At 42.3% G+C, this 17,330-nt stretch overlaps 1 protein-coding gene across 1 annotated transcript in view; it reads right to left on the bottom strand.

Annotated features, from left to right (window-relative positions):
• The window catches only part of cdh13 (cadherin 13, H-cadherin (heart)), a 526,099-nt gene that overhangs the window by 318,474 nt on the left and 190,295 nt on the right, over window positions 1-17,330 (bottom strand). Inside the window, exon 3 of the mRNA XM_023985362.1 lies at window positions 6,573-6,784. Within this exon, the coding sequence (XP_023841130.1) occupies window positions 6,573-6,784 (212 nt within the window). The remainder of the gene's footprint in view (window positions 1-6,572; window positions 6,785-17,330) is intronic.

Genomic DNA, 17,330 nt, shown 5'->3' on the forward strand with positions numbered 1-17,330 from the left:
CGCCACATGTATGAATAGTGCCAGGATAGGAGAGGAGAGTGTCACTGTGCTGGCTGGGTGAGCAAACAGCCGCAGTACCAACATGACGTGTCAGGGGTGACGAGAAACATCAGCAGTCACCATCTCTCTCTATGTTTTAGATACACTCTGTCTTTGACTTTCTCTCTCTCCCTCTCCCTCTGTCCCTTCCCTCTCACCCTTCCCCCCTCTCTGTATCATCTCTGCCTCCCTCCTCTGTGACAGCCCTGTGCCCACTCGGTAGAGGTCTCCTGATCCCCGCTCTGGCATGAGGTATCCAATCAATCAAATGTATTTATATAGCCCTTCTTACATCAGCTGATGTCACAAAGTGCTGTACAGAAACCCAGCCTAAAACCCCCAACAGCAAGCAATGCAGGTGTAGAAGCACAGTGGCTTGGATAACTCCCTAGACGGCCGAAAGAAACCTAGAGAGGAACCAGGCTATGAGGGTGTTGGCCAGTCCTCTTCTGGCTGTGCCGGGTGGAGATTATAACAGAACATGGCCAAGATGTTCAAATGTTCATAGATGACCAGCAGGGTCAAATAATAATAAACACAGTAGTTGTCGAGGGTGCAACAGGTCAGCACCTCAGGAGTAAATGTCAGTTGGCTTTTCATAGCCGATCATTCAGAGTATCTCTACTGCACCTGCTGTCTATAGAGAGTTGAAAACAGCAGGTCCATCCATGCCCACGCTGCTACCAGCTACAGTTGGCGCCATGGCGACAGTCCGGTCGACAACCAGAAGAAGCCGTGATAAGCCATTTGTTGTCCAAGGAATATAAATATAAAAACAATATAAAATATAAATATAAAATATAAAAACAATCTCTGGGGCTGAAATAAAATTTGCATTGGAAACTGAAGTCTCTTTTGTCCTTCCTCTTTTATGGCACATCATACAGTTATAATCTTGTACGCAATGTTGTGCTGCGCTGTAAGCTGGCAGTGCTCGCCCCTGTTAGAATGACAGAGAGGGACGAGGTAGGCGGGGTGGGTGCTGAAGGCAGTTGTTTACAACGCTGTACGTTGACACGGAGACAGAGAGAGCACACTGACTGCTATACTGGCAACTCACTCCAACTCACTTTACTTTCCTGTTCCAGACAACCTTCAGAGGTCATATGAAACCCATCAACAACACAACCAGAACAAGGTACATAAAGTACATAGTGTCCTGTAACAGACAGTGTTTTCCAGCCACTGACTGACTCTGAAATCCCTGAAGCAGTCAACCAGAGTGTCACATAACTACTCCAGATTAAATGGACAATTATGTGTTTAAATGCAAATTCATAGGTGGGTTGTCTTCTATGATTGGTTTTCAAAGCTAGCTCCTGGCCTTTGGGTGGCCCTGTAAAACCTAACTTCCGTAAGTATGACCACATCAATCCCAGAATGCATTGCTCCTGGCTGCTTTATTGCTATGATACAGTACGATACCTTTATGTTTAGCAGCTCAATGGAAAACAGCAGAGTGATGACAGGTATTACACTGAAGATGGAACACACTGTCTATCTCTTTCCTGTGCTGAGAGATGAAGGGAGCAGTGAAGGGATGGGGGCTTAAAACCCATCAATGCTCTGCATGCGGTCATTGGGGATATTGATGAGCACACTCCGTTTGATACACATACCTAGCTACATTGTCAAGGCCAGAGAGGCGTGAAGCTCGCACTGAATGCTGGGAGACTAAACATAACGTGTGTCCCCCTCTCCTGCCTCGCTGTGCAGGTGATGAATAGGCCTAGCGCTGGGCTCAGTTCTGTGACACTGGCACTGTAACACCCCACGAGAAGTTAGTCATGAATCTTTGTTTCCTGTTCATAAATTACTGCTGCACCAACACCTCTCTCTCTCTCTCTCTCTCTCTCTCTCTCTCTCTCTCTCTCTCATTAGGGAATTGAGCACCAAGATGTGCCAGGAACACCGGGGGGGGGGGGGGGGGGAGAAAAGAAAAAAGATGAGGGGAGGAGAAGGAGAGTGAGTATTTCAGAGTAGGACGACGAAGAGGAGTGAGGGAAGTGTTGATGGTGGGGGCTTTTGTTTGACCTAGGATCTATAGGCATTGCGACAGACAGAGCCTTCGTCACTCACAGACTGAGAGCAGAGTTACTGCGGCAGCAATGTCACGTCCTTGTCCATTCTGCCATTCTTCCCCTGAATACTATATTGAGAAGTCTCATTAGTCATTCCTGACTGTCTGTTGGAGTGGTGTTCAGTACGAACAGAGAGAGAATGTCAGAGTGTAACCTGGGACTACATCGTTGACACAGAACACATGTTAGTCTCCAGCCACAACAAGCCAGCACTGAGACACAACACAACATACATAACCAAACATCACAAGAAATTAAATAAAAACAACAAGCCTGGTTGTTGTTATCAGACAGAGGGATCACCACCAGCTGTGACCTGAAGAGTTCAGCTAAGCACTTTGTAAGATTGCTAAAGACCACTTAACTTGGCAATACTGCCAGACAGGGATGAGGACAGCAACAGGCAGACTAACACAGTGACTCAGATCTCCAACTGCCCTGCCATGATTCTTCAGTACAGAAATGGCTGAGGGGCAGGCCTGGACATGACTTACCCCTAGTATTTACATGTATATGACAAAGAGCCCATGTGAGGTGAACAACCAGGAGAGCAACAGAGAGGCTGAGTAGAGGAGACATGGTACTGTGTACTGATGGTACTAGTAACTAGATGGTACTGTGTACTGCACTGCTGACGGAGACAAACAACACAGTACTTTAACGGAAAGAACAAGTGAGAGAGCAGGTTTTAAACTGCAATAAGAGCAGGTGTAGTATGCACCATCAACTGCTGTGTTGTGGCAGCATTGTAGAACTGTTTGTTATCCATCAAAGACTAATGGAAGGAAGTGAGGACTTGATCAAAACATTTCTCAGTATGCAATATTACATTTATTTCAGAGTGAGATGGCATGGAAGAAAAATAACTAAGCCAACTAAATAGTTTTATTTTGTTCTTTTCAATTGTTATATTTAAATATGGCTATTTATTTCCCAGAGGGCGACCCTTGTACTATATACCGTAACAGAAGGAAAATAACAGAAAAATAAACAAAATTCCATATCTTAGCGTGTGCATTTTTAAAATGTAAATGCGTTCTTCCATTAATTCCCACATTGATCCCCAGCAAAAGATAATACATTATTCTGTGATTTCAGAGTTTCCTCGTAATGGCAATCATTTATCAGCAGCCTGCCTCCCTCAAGCTGAAGCCCACATTACCGTCTCGTCCTCCTCTGAGGAATTAAAAACATATTCTACCCCCGCACCCCCACTCAGACAGCACTTATCAATTATCAAAAGCCAATAAATCTACAACAAAGACACTATAAAGATACTATAACATGAATTATACAGGTAACTGACAAAATACAGGAAACACCAACATAAAGTGTCTTACGAGGGCATTGGGCCACCACAGGTCAGAACAGATTCAATGCACCTTGGCATAGATTCTACAAGTGTCACGCCTTCTCCCGCTCTCCCTCTCTGGCACTCGAGCGCGCCAGGCTGCCCTTCATTACGCACACCTGTCACCATCTTTACGCACAGCAGCGCTCATTGGACTAAGGACTCCTTCCCTTTGTTGATTGCCCCGTCTATAATTGTTTGCTCCCCCGGTTGTTCCCTGTGTCTGCATTAATTTTGTTATGTGTTCATGTCCAGACGCTGTCCTGTCCTGTTCCATGTCTGCCGCCATTAAATGTTCACTCCCTGTACCTGCTTCTCGTCTCTACCAACGTCGACCCTTACAAATCAAATAAAATGTATTTATATAGCCCTTCTTACATCAGCTGATATCTCAAAGTGCTGTACAGAAAACCCAGCCTAAAACCTCAAACAGCAAGCAATGCAGGTGTAGAAGCACAGTGGCTAGGAAAAACTCCCTAGTAAGGCCAAAACTTAGGAAGAAACCTAGAGAGGAACCAGGCTATGAGGGGTGGCCAGTCCTCTTCTGGCTGTGCCGGGTGGAGATTATAACAGAACATGGCCAAGATGTTCAAATGTTCATAAATGACCAGCATGGTCAAATAATAATAATCACAGTAGTTGTCGAGGGTGCAGCAAGTCAGCACCTCAGGAGTAAATGTCAGTTGGCTTTTCATAGCCGATCATTAAGAGTATCTCTACTGCTCCTGCGGTCTCTAGAGAGTACAACAAGTGTCTAGAACTATATTGGAGGGATATGACGCCATTCGTCCACAAGAAATTCCATATTTGGTGTTTTGTTGATGGTGGTGGAAAACGCTGTCTCAGGCGCCACTCCAGAATCTCACAGAAATGTTAAATTGGGTTGAGATCTGGTGACAGAGACAGCCATGGCATATAGTTTACATTGTTTACATGCTCATCAAACAATTCAGTGACAACTTGTGCCCTGTGGATGGATGCTATCCTATGGGGACATAGCCCTGGTACCAAAATATTGGCCTGCCCAGCATTTTATACATGACCCTAAGCATTATGGGATGTTAATGGCTTAATTAATTCAGGAAGCACACATGTGTGGAAGCACCTGCTTTCAATATACTTTGTTTCCCTCATTTGCTCAAGTGTTTCCATTATTTTGGCAGTTACATCAATATATACACCAAGGGACATTTCCGCTCAACATTAGTGGAGAAATGGAGGGGTTGGAGTAATGAAAGCTTGGCAACAGAGACGTGTTTTAAGGGAACAAAACAGTTTTGTACTGTAATTTGCTGTGGTTGATATTAATTGTGATTACAGGATTGCACCGTAAAATGTGGAACCCATTTCTATTTTTCAATTTTATTCTGTTTCCTCTTAATCTATAAAAGCTCTGTTCCTAACACCAAATCAAATTGCCATGACCTCAACCTCCAAACACAATCCCTACAAAACCCTTTCCAGACTTTGGGGCTTTCACCAGGGACAGCAAGCCTTGTTTGGTGGATCTATTGGGGAATAATTATGATGATTGAGTCTTGAAGTCTACATCACAGAGATATCCAATGTATGATCGAGGCGGAGATGAGGGTGATGGTTCTGTTGCTTTGTTCTTTGGATCTGCTTCTCAAAGCAGAGAGCCTCTGTAGATTAATTGATTGTGAAATAATGAGAGCTCTTTACCAATCTACATTAAAGGACTCATCCAGTCTCATCTGCCTGTTTTTCCTCCTTTTCTTCGCCTGTCTTTCTGCCCCTTTTGTGTTCAAACCTTTTCTCTTCCTCCTCCTCAACCATAACCCTCTTATGTCCAATAGTCTCCTCTGTCTCTCTATTCTTACTTCCCCTCTTTGCCTAATTAATGAGGTTCATGTATTCTATGCCATTAACACTAATATCCCCCACTGGGTAGGCCTAGAGCAGCAGAGAGATATCAAAGAGCCAGAACAAAGGGAGGAGACAATGGATGATCTGGGATCGGAGCTGGTCTGACACTGCTGGGAGTTCTCTCCTACAGAATGAATTCTGAAGAAAAATTGGTTATTGGGCCACGGCCACCCAACTTTTCTTAACTTTTTCTTTCATTATAGCACTTAGTCATGTCAATATGCATAATGTCTTGTTAACCTACAACAAGGAAATTACATTTGAGAAATATTTTATTTAGCTAAGCTTCTTTTAACTCAGGAAACACATTTTTTTTTTTAAACAGAGCGCCTTCCTATTCGCCAGAAGAACATTATGGTGACATTACTCATGAGGAAACCTTCTCTCCCCATTCCCACACAGAATGGAGATGACTCATTCCCTTATGTCCTCCCAGGCTCCCAGGCTCGCCAAAGAGATACCCGTGGACTGGCAAACTAAATAAATAATGGGAGAAGCATAAACAAATGAAGGCAAGGTGACGCACAGAGACAGAGAGAGAGCTACTCATTAGGCTGGGAGCCGGAGAAACTACACCAGTGGGACACCTGGGCAGGGAGCAGGGAAGAGCGATGATTGGAGGGGAGGTAACGGAATATTTGAGATGGCCCTGGGAAATGTTTTAATCAGGTTGGCAGCACTAGTGCTGGCCTGGAGGGCGGGGACAGGAAGGGGCTGGAAGGCAAGTGGAGGGGGTAATGAATGGAGTGACTTTGATACATGTGGTTTTGTGGATCATTAAACAGAAATTAGTTACTGTATTTGGGATTTAGAATACTAACACCATATATAGAAGGAACACATTTTTTTTTTAAAGATGAGACTGAAGATTTAAGTGGTTTGGTGACAATGAGCACAGTGGGCAGTTCTGGGAACTGTACTTGAATGACAAAAGTGAGATGCAGACATAATCACAGTCATTTTCACCAACCACCGGCTCTCCAAACCCAAATGAAGTCCACTCATCCACCCAGTGGGAAGAGGAAGTCACTTTAAATAAGTGTACATTGTAGAAAAATACAATGAAAAGACAAAGCTGTCATTTCAAAGCTTTGTTGTGCAGTCTGTTGCACACTTCTTTCCACTGCTATCTTATTAAATGATGAGCTCTGAACAGCAACATAACTAGGAGAGTATCTGCCATAGTCAGAGGCATCCATTGGCCAGCTACTCACCCTGAGTGTTTGAGGAGATCTAGGTGGAGCTCCGACAATGTCCACCTGTGCCATGTCATCAGCCTGCTCGTTGACCCCGTGGATAAACATGACAGTGCCGCTGTCCATCACGTCTCGTCTGGCCACCAGGTTCATCTCCTCGTCCACCTGGAAGTCCGGGTGGGACACCTCGAACGCCAAGCCCTCATTCCCCGCACAGTCATCAAAGAACACTGAGAGAGAGAGAGAGAGAGAGAGAGNACTGAGAGAGAGAGAGAGAGAGAGAGAGAGAGAGGGGGGGGGGAGGGAGGGAGGGAGGGAGGGACAGAAGACCACAGCTATTACCAACACTGTTGATAAGCTTTGCTACATGGTTGTGTTGCGTTCCTGTGCATCCCAGGGTCTCTACATGTGCTGTCTCTGATCAGCAGCAGTCTCTTCTAGGGTACAGTGATCTCTATGCATGAGCAACGTCACAGGAATGACCAAGGTTGCTATTCAAATACGATAACCTTTGGTTCCCTCTCTGTCAATTACAAATAAACACATGAACAGATACATGCACATATCTGCTAATGCTGTACCTTCTGTTCATTAGTATGCTGTGTGAGTGTGATTGTTTGCTTTCATTTAATAGCGATCATTAACACTTCAATGAGCTTTTATCAAAGCCATGTGCGTTGCCTAAATGTCCCTCTCCACCCCTCACCATCCACTTGCTGCCATTCCATGTCTTTACCAGGGACATGGTGTGGTAAATAAGATGTTCATGAGCCATCTCACTCTGTGTGCGTGTGTGCGTGCGTGTGTGCATGCCTGCATGCGTGTGTGTATACCACCCTGCACACATATGTGTAAAATGCCATTATCGTCTGACAGAGAGATAGCGCCACTCCACCATGGTTTATCTTCTCTGATCGTGTTGATCCTATCCTTATCTTGCTTTACCACACTCCCCTTCCTGGCCCATCAAGTAACCTTCCCTCACCCCCCTCCCCCTTCCACTGTGAGGAGCCCAAGAGGAAGGTGGTGGGGGTGAGAAGACAATACCTCCCTTTGGACTGTAGACTCTGACTTGCCTTGAATGAGAGTTATCACATACTTGCCTCAGGCATGAAGATAACCTTATAACAGTTCATGATTAAATGGTCTGATTCCCTTTGAGATCATAATTGTTTGAAAAACATGATGATTTCTGGGATATCCATATATTTTAATCAAATCAAATAGTATTTTTCACATGCTTCGTAAACAACAGGTGTAGACTAACAGTGAAATGCTAACGTAATCCTTTTCCAACAATGCAGATTTAAAGATTAAATTAAAAGTATAAACTAAAAATAGAAAGTGACACAAGGAATAAATACTCAGTGAATAACAAATAACAACAAGGAGTAAAAATAATATGGCTATATACAGGGAGTAGCAGTTCTGGGTCGATGTGCAGGGGTATGAGGTAATTGATACTGTTTCCTGAAATCTGAGCCAGCAGTGGCTAGGTTAATAACAACACCATTTGCAAATGAGCCCACTCCTCCTCAGAAGGAATCCACTGCTGCTGCTTTAAGGAAAATCCCTTTGCTTTACAGTCGGGACAATGTTCTACATAATACATCCATAATAAATGAATTTCCTCTTTTCTTCTTTTCTCTACATAACAGAAATATCCTTAGCAGCGTATACTCCCTAGCCCTGGGAACTCTTAAACTGAAGAACACTGAACATCTCATCTGCACCTTCTGTTTATAATGGAGAGCCAGGGACAGTCTTCAATACAGTGCCCTCGGATAAAACTGACTCTCAAGTGGGAAGAATGGGAAAACACTCCTTTTTAGTTTACCCATGAATCAACCTATATGCCTGCTCTCAACAGCTTATAATATTCACATTAAATGTACATGTACATCTGGTGGCACTTCCAGCAACCCTAGGCCAGATGCTGAGCTAATTGTAGTGTTGTACATTTAATGTTGAAAAACCCTCTTTAAACTCTCATTACCCCTTATTATCAAACAGTTGGAGCTACGCTTTCATTCCATTCAACCACCATGGTAACCCACTGCAACAATTAGCACCTGTTGCTTAACTGCAGAAAATGACACACCTTAATTATTATCTTATTTTTTTTATTTGAATACAGTATATAATTTGTAAAGCGAGAGGTTAAGCGGTTGGTAGGATCATCAACACTCACAATCGCCATCTGTAATTATGACAAAAAGCCAAATACACCCAAACAAACACCCAAACACACCCAGCTGTCCATGCAGACATAATGATGTGCAGCGGGCCATAAAAGGCAGGTTATATGGAGGGAGGCCAGGTTTTACAAGGATGGCTGGCACACTGTGACACTGACAGTGCAGTGACAGAAGGGACATGATGAGGGGTTGATGAACAGTTACAGTTACATGGTGGTGTGTCTCATGTGAAGCAATGTTCTGTTCTGGGCCTCCCACTGATCACTGTGACACTAACAAGCCCACCCTGCCCTGCCAACGTCCCTGTCATTAGAATTACTGGCATTATGAGGAACGGGGGGCACAGCAGAACACACTGGCTGTGCATCTATAAAAATGGATTATCCTACGTTTATTTCAGTCCCTTTCTTTATCTCTCTCTCTCTCTCGCTCCCCCCTCCCTTCTCTATGTCTTCGCCTGTCTTAGTCAGTCTGTACTGTAGGTTGGGGGGGGATCTATGAATGCTGCCATAATAAAATCAGTGCCTTTTTGTTGTGAACAGAAGATAAAGGAGATGTAAGGAAGTCTTCCTCCAACATTGATGAAGCCTGTTTTAGGCCCTCAGCAGTGTCTCTCCTGTATTTGTTGTGTGAAGCTGAACTGGGCCTCTCCTTCTTGCAGACTACACTCTCTACACCTCAGGACCATCTGAAATTGGAAAACTCTACAGTTAGTGCTGTGTGCCTACCAAATCAATAGGAATCAAATCTATCAAAGTACTCGCTCAATGCACTTAACCTTTTCAACTCTGTTGTGGGGCCTTTTTATCGCTTTCTCCACCACAGCCACTTTAAATTTCCCCTCTGGCCACAATCACACACTCACTCTGTCTATGGACTGACAGGAGAGGAGAGAAAGAAAGGCAAGGCTTCACCATGCCAGTAGAGGTTGAGAGAGTCAACAGAACTCCATTTCTATATTCAATTCTCATTGCTAACAAAAAGCATGGCAGGTAGGTAGCCTAGTGGTTAGAGTGTTGGGTCAGTAACCGAAAGGTTGTTGGATCGAATCCCTGAGCTGACAAGGTCAAACTCTGTTATTCTACCCCTGAACGAGGCAGTTAACCCACTGTTCCCCGGTAGGCAGTCATTGTAAACAAGAACTTGTTCTTAACTGACTTGCCTAGTTAAATAAAATACAAATGTTCATTTCTATCCCCATACAACTCTTTATAGCCTGCAAACAGTGTCAGAAATTTCAAAGGCAAGCAGCGAGCGTTTGATGGTATTCTAATGTTGTCAGGTTTTGGGGGGATTTCAGCGGGAGCATGGCGGGATGTGCTTTGATGTCAAGTGACAATGGCATTGGCACCCTCGTCCTCCAAGAAGTGGCTATGAGTTTAAACAGCACTGCACAACACGGATTAGCTGGCTAAAACCCCTGAGGACTGTGTGGGCTTTCTTTTTTTTTACAGTCACCCAATTTGACATGAGTTCCTTTAAGGCCATAAAACCAATCATGGTAATGTAAAATGGTGATCTGTCCTCTCATGACTGTGCTTGGTCCTTTAGGACACCGTAGCTAAGTAATATGGTATTACTGTATAGCTACTGAAAATCCTACATGACACTTTCAGAATGGAATTAACTGTCATACATACGGTAGTATTTACGATTTGTACTTTTTGGAATTTAAGCCTGCAAAATTATTCAAATTATGAACAGAGCTGCTCATGCAGCTAGTTATTGCAGATGTTTAATTCCTTTCAAAATGTCAATAAATCATTTAGAAACCAATTTGCCGGGTTCATTACATGTAAGTAATGACTAGTAATGTAAACTTATTTTGAAGCATATATCATACATATGGTAGTACTTACGCGTTGTACTTTTGGGAATTTAAACCTGCGAAATTCTTCAAATAAAAAATAGAGCTGCTTCTGCAGCTAGTTATTGCAGATGTTTAATTCCATTCCAAATGACAATAAATCCTTTCGAAACCAATTTGCCGGGGTCATTATATGTAAGTAATGTCAATGTATTTTGAGCCATTTGTCAATACTTCACCTGAAACAGTTTCTGTTTTCTCAAAACTCCTATGCTTTAATAAACAAATGGAGGTGTAGTTGTATATGATGCTTGACATTACTGTCTCCTTTCATCTAACAAGCATTCTGATCATCCAACGCTGTCTCTTGAAAGCATTACGGTTATGTTGTGTGCATCCTAAAAGGCTACGGAAAAAACACTGCAAGTCTTTGATAGGCTGTTGAGAAATAATTTTGAAGACAACAGGAAGCTTCAGATGTGTAACCTTTTCTGCTTGGCTTTGATCGAGGGAAATGGGATTACATCTAACAACTCATATTTACTTTGGATTCCTTTTTATTGTCAGGCACGAAATACGATTTTTTTATGTCAGGTAATAAGGTTTTCCTGCTCAGTGTTGTGAAGACAATTTTCTGCCTCCTAACTAAATGTCAAGATGTTATGATGGGGAGAGATGGGAATCTGAAGACTAATCTGAAAGGTGACAGTGTCTGCATCAGAGCTGATAGCTGTGTCCTATTAGAGTGTGCTCTGCCTCAAAAGGCCTCGCAAAATCATGTTGCTAAGTAATCCGGCATTACAGAGCTGTGCTGCTTTTGAAACTTTTCAAACGTAATTCCATTTACTGCCAGAGTTTCTCATTTGCGAGGAGCATTGTGTACAACACACACAGCCTTTAAGCGGGAACAAGGCTGTGCTTCTACTGTGAGCAGAACGTCCCAGGAGGCTTTCACACCAGGGTCTCACTGTTAGGAGGACATTTAGAGAGCTGGAATCTGGGGATTTCAGACAAGTTCTCCAAAAAGTAGAAGCAGCATGTCTGATTCCATATCAAACTTCTCTGATGCTTAATCTCCCTTTCTTCTCATTTTCTTCTCTCTCTATCTGTCTCTCTTGTGGTTTTGCAATCTCTTTCTTTTGGTCCCTGTTTCTCTCTCTTGCTCTCTTTCTTTTGCTCTCTCTCCTTCTATTTCTCTCTCTCACTCTCTCCAAAATATGAAATATGGTCGATGAAGATAAGTTCAAACAGATCACTGATCTTAGTGTAGCTCTAGGGACTGAAAACACAGTCCAAGCCAGGAAACAGAACAGGCAGACCATAAGAAAATGAGAAACTGAAGATATTTAAATCATACATTTGAATAACATCTGACTGGCACAAAATCACTGTAATCAAATAAAATCATATTAAATTGTATTTTTCACATGCTTCGTAACCAACAGGTGTAAACTAACAATGAAATGCTTACTTACGGGTACTTTTCCAACAATGCAGAATTAAAGATTAAAATAAAAAACATATAATAATAGAAATAGTGACACGAATAATAAATACACAGTGAATAACGAATAAGAACAACGAGTAAAAATAACATGGCCATCTATAGGGAGTACAAGCACCGAGTCAATGTGCAGGGGTACGAGGTAATTGAGGTAGCTATGTACATAGAAGTAGGCATAAAGTCACTAGGCAACAGGATAGATAATAGACAGTAACAGAAGCGTATGTGTGTGAGTGTGAAAGTGTGTATGAGTGTGTGTGTGTGGCGTTATTATATATTTCTGCACGTGTTATGTGTGTGTGGGCGTATGTAGTGTTTGTGTGTGTGTTTGGTTGTCAGTGTAAATATGTGTGAGTGTGTCGGTAGAGTCCAGTGTGTGTGCAAGGAGTCAGTGCAAGAGAGTTAGCGCAAAAAAGGGTCAATGCAGGTAGCCCAGGTTACCATTTGATTGGCTATTTAGCAGTCTTGTTTAGCAGCCATATGGCTTGGTGATAGAAGCTGTTGAGGTTCTTGTTGGTTCCAGACTTGGTGCACTGGTACCACTTGCTGTGCGGTAGCAGAGAGAACAGTCTATGGCTTGGGTGTCTGGAGTCTTTGACAATTCTTCGAGCCTTCCTCTGACACCGCCTGGTATAGAGGTCCTGGATGGCAGTGAGCTTGGTCGCAATGATGTACAGGGCCGTACTCTGTAGCACCTTGCGCTCGGGAGCCTTGCAGTTGCCGTACCAAGCGTGATGCCCTCAATGGTGCAGCTCTAGAACTTTTTGAGGATCTGAGGGCCTCATGCCTCATTTCTTCAGCCTCCTGAGGGGGGAAAAGGCGCTGTCGTGCCCTCTTCACAATTATGTGGGTGTGTGTGGACCATGTTAATTTCTTAGTGATACTGAGAAACTTGAAGTTCTCAACCTGCTCCACTAAAGCCCCATTGATGTGGATGTGGGCGTGCTCGCCCTCCCATTTCCTGTAGTCCACAATCAGATCCTTTGTCTTGCTGAAGTTGAGGGAGAGGTTGTTGTCCTGGCACCACACTGGCAGGTCTCTGACCTCCTCCCTATAGGCTGCCTCATTGCTGTCGGTGATCAGTCCCACCATCGTTGTGTCATCAACAAACTGGATGATGGTGTTGTGGTCGTGGGTGAACAGGGAATACAGGAGGAAACTAAGCACACAACCCTGAGGGGCCCCCGTGTTGACGGTCAAAGTGGCGGATGTGTTGTTGCCTATACTCACCGCCAGGGGGCAGCCCGTCAGGAAGTCCAGGATGCAGAGGGAGGTGTTCAGTCAGGTCCTGAGCTTAGTTATGAGTTTGGAGGGGACTATGGTGTTGAATGCTGAGCTGTACTCAATGAACAGCATTCTTACATACAGTGGTTCCTCCTTTAAAAGTTGCATCATACTGCAGCACACCTTGTGGGCTGCTGCAGCATTGTATGGCACGTTATTTCACTGTCAGCCATTTTTTATGTTAATGCAGGTTAGTGCAAGTTTGACAACCAGAGGTCAACTTTGAGAAGCATTTGATAGTCTCCCATATTGGCATTCCTAGAGAATTTAAAACCTTTTTTGTAACAACATAGTACATGGGATTGATTTTAAGAAATTTGGCTTAATTAATTTGATTAATATTATGGTGTTTCTATTCCGAGAAAAAATTAAAAACGAAACCCTCAGGGTTTCCGTTAGGATGGAATGTAAAATATTGCGCTCTACAATGTGACAGTCAGGAGTAGGCTACAGCATAAGAGGATTGGAGGATTCTACATGAATATCTAAGGGGCATTTTCCGTTAGGATCTGTGAGAAAATCTAAGGGGCTTTTATAGAATTCTAAATGAATGAATAATAATAATAATCGCTTTGTTTAAAAAGTAACGATATTTTGGAGATTTTGTTTTCATTTAATCTAGAGTGAGCGAGAAAAAGGTAATTCTTGAACAAGGGGTGAGACATTCTCACTAATTTGTAAATAAAGCCAGTTTGTTATTTAAAATAACTTATTTCTGGAGAAACCTAACTTGATTATTTAGCAGACATCACTTGCATATATTCAGTTAACACATATATCTTAAGAATATCATGGAATATAATTTAACATTTTTGTTTCTCCATGCTTTTCTCAGAGTAGCACGGAACGGTGCTGAAATAGACGTTTATAGCGGGAAGGCTATATATAACGATGTTTTGGAGATGATTTCATTTTTTTTTTAATTGACAGTGAGTGATTGTAATCTGAATAAAGGCCAAAATAATATTTATGAAGGCCAAAATATAGCCCTGCTAATCCATAATGACGCTGTACAACGTGACCATGTGTGTTTGAAAGAGTATTTTCCAGTAAGCAACAATTTGTTTGCCTTCATTAGACAACTTTGTTCCAATATTTCTGTTATTCAGTGATATTTATTCCCATAGTAATTCATTATGGATCCATAACTAAAACAACATCTGCATATTGAAAGAGTATTTGTATCATTATTTTATTAATGAAAGCATAAAGATAATGGTGAAGAAATACAGTACTGTACAGTATATGCTTTTACATTTGGATATTAAAGCATTTAAAGCATTTTGAAGATATAAGCCACTGTCACGTTCGTCATAATAATGAGACCAAGGCACAGCGTGAGTAGAGTTCCACATAATTTTAATAAACTGAAACTCACCAAAACAAAACAACAAACAACCAAACGAAAGGTGCAGCTACTGTTGTGCACTAAGGCTACTATACATAGATAAGATCCCACAACACAAACGAGGAAAATGGCTACCTAAATATGATCCCCAATCCCCAGAGACAACGATAAACAGCTGTCTCTGATTGGGAACCATAGCAGGCCAACATAGACATACAAAAACCCCATGACATACAAAAACCCTAGACATACAAAAACTAGAGTACCCACCCTAGTCACACCCTGACCTAACCAAAATATATAGAAAAACAGAGATATCTAAGGTCAGGGCGTGACAGCCACCTGCATTTGTTTATTAGGCTCCTGTGATTCCATATGTGTTATTTCATAGTTGTGATGTCTTCACTATTATTCTACAATATTCTACAATATAGAAAATAGTAAAAATAAATAAAAATCCTGAAATGAGTAGATGTGTCTAAACTTTTGATTGGTACTTGCTTAATTAATTTGATTAATATTATGGTGTTTTCTATTCCAAGAAAAACAAAAAAACCTCTGGGTTTCCGTTAGGATGGAACGGAAAATATGGCGCTGTACAACGTGACAGTTGGCATTACAGTACTGGGCTATTTAGCTAAAGAATCCCCATGTCATGCGGGCAGGGCACATGGGAGATTGGGATTCAATTCCCAGACGGAGAAGAAGGAGTAGGCTGTCCTTGTAAATAAGAATTTGTTCTTAACTGACTTGCCTAGTTAAATAAAGGTTACACTAAGAGCATAACATTTCTGCACCCTCATTTTTTAATTCTGGTCTAACCAATACCCAAATGGAGATTAAGTGAAAATAAAAATCGCATTGATTTATCAAGACCAGTCCCCATGCTTGTCTCAGAGCAGAGTGAAACGGTGCTAAAATAGTTGTAGGCTATTGCTTGAAATCCCATTGCTTCTAACTCAATATGCTCTATAAATAAATAAGACCTACACCACTTTTAACACCACATTACTCAACACTAGTGAGACTCATGTTGCCTACGGTAGGCCTACAGTATATCAAAAAATATGAGGTAACTCTCCACCAATAATTACATATAGAGGATTGGAGGATATTTCTGTAATTCAGTGATATCTATTCCCATAGTAAGTTGTTATGGATCCATAACTAAATAAACATCGGCATTTTGAAAGAGTATTTTAAATCATTATTTTATTAATGAAAGCATAAAGATGCCATTATTAGTTTGAACGTACAGGCTGGCACTAAGAACAGAACAGCGGGAACATTTCCCTAGTCAGCGCCATTATTAACTTCACTAGGGTAGGGGGCACTATTTTCACTTCCGGATGAAAAGCGTGCCCAAAGTAAACTGCCTGCTACTCAGGCCCAGAAGCTAGGATATGCTTATAATTGGTAGATTTACATAGAAAACACTAAAGTTTCCAAAACTGTTAAAATAATGTCTGTGAGTATAACAGAACTGATTTGGCAGGCGAAAACCTGAGAAAAACCCATCCAGGAAGTGGGATTTTTAAAGTTTGTAGATTTCTATTGAATGCCATTACAGTATCCATTGACTTAGGACTCAAATTGCACTTCCTATGCCTTCCACTAGATGTCAACAGTCTTTAGAAATTGTTTCAGGCTTGTATTCTGAATAATGAGGGAGTAAGACCACTCTGAATGAGTGGACCATTCAGTGTCCCAGAGCTTTTTCATGCGCACGACCGAGAGCACGCCTTTCTTGTTTACCATTTATATTGACGACGTTATTGTCCGGTTGAAATATTATTGATTATTATGACGAAAAACTACCTGAGGATTGATTATAAACATCATTTGACATGTTTCTACGAACTTTACGGATACTATTTGCTTTTCAAAGTATTTAATGGCTATAAATGTGAGTGCTATAGGGCGATAGACATTTAGGCAGGTTACCTTGGCGTTGTTGGACATGGGGAGTACGGTGGTCTACTGGAAACAAGTTGGTATTACAGTCCGGATCAGGGATAGGTTGAAAATGTCAGTGAAGACACTTGCCAGCTGGTCAGCGCATGCTCTGAGTACACGTCCTGGTATTCCGTCTTGCCACGCGGCCTTGCGAATGTTAACTTGTTTTAAGGTCTTACTCACATCGGCAATGGAGAGAAAGATCACACAGTCATCCGGAACAGCTGGTGCTCTCACACATGGGTCAGTGTTGCTAGCCTCGAAGAGAGCATAGAAGGCATTTAGCTTGTTTGGTAAGCTCCCCTCACTGAGCAGCTCGTGGCTGGGTTTCCTTTTGTAATCCGTCATAGTTTGCAGGCCCTGCTACATCCATCGAGCATCAGCGCTGGCATAGTAGGATTTGATCTTAGTCCTGTATTGACGCTTTCCCTGTTTAATGGCTCGTCGGAGGTCATAGCGGGATTTCTTATAAGCATCCGGATTAGTGTCAGTTCCTTGAAAGCGGAAGCTTTAGCCTTTAGCTCATTGCGGATGTTGCTTGTAATCCATGGCTTCTGGTTGTACGTATGGTCACTATGTTGATGACGTCGTCGATGCACTTATTAATGACGCCGTTGACTGATGTGGTAAATCATCATCATGTTGAAGTCTCAAGTCAAGTCTCTCTGTGCCTTTTACA

The sequence above is a fragment of the Salvelinus sp. IW2-2015 genome, linkage group LG4q.1:29 (assembly GCF_002910315.2).
Source record: "Salvelinus sp. IW2-2015 linkage group LG4q.1:29, ASM291031v2, whole genome shotgun sequence".
Taxonomy (NCBI): domain Eukaryota; kingdom Metazoa; phylum Chordata; class Actinopteri; order Salmoniformes; family Salmonidae; genus Salvelinus; species Salvelinus sp. IW2-2015.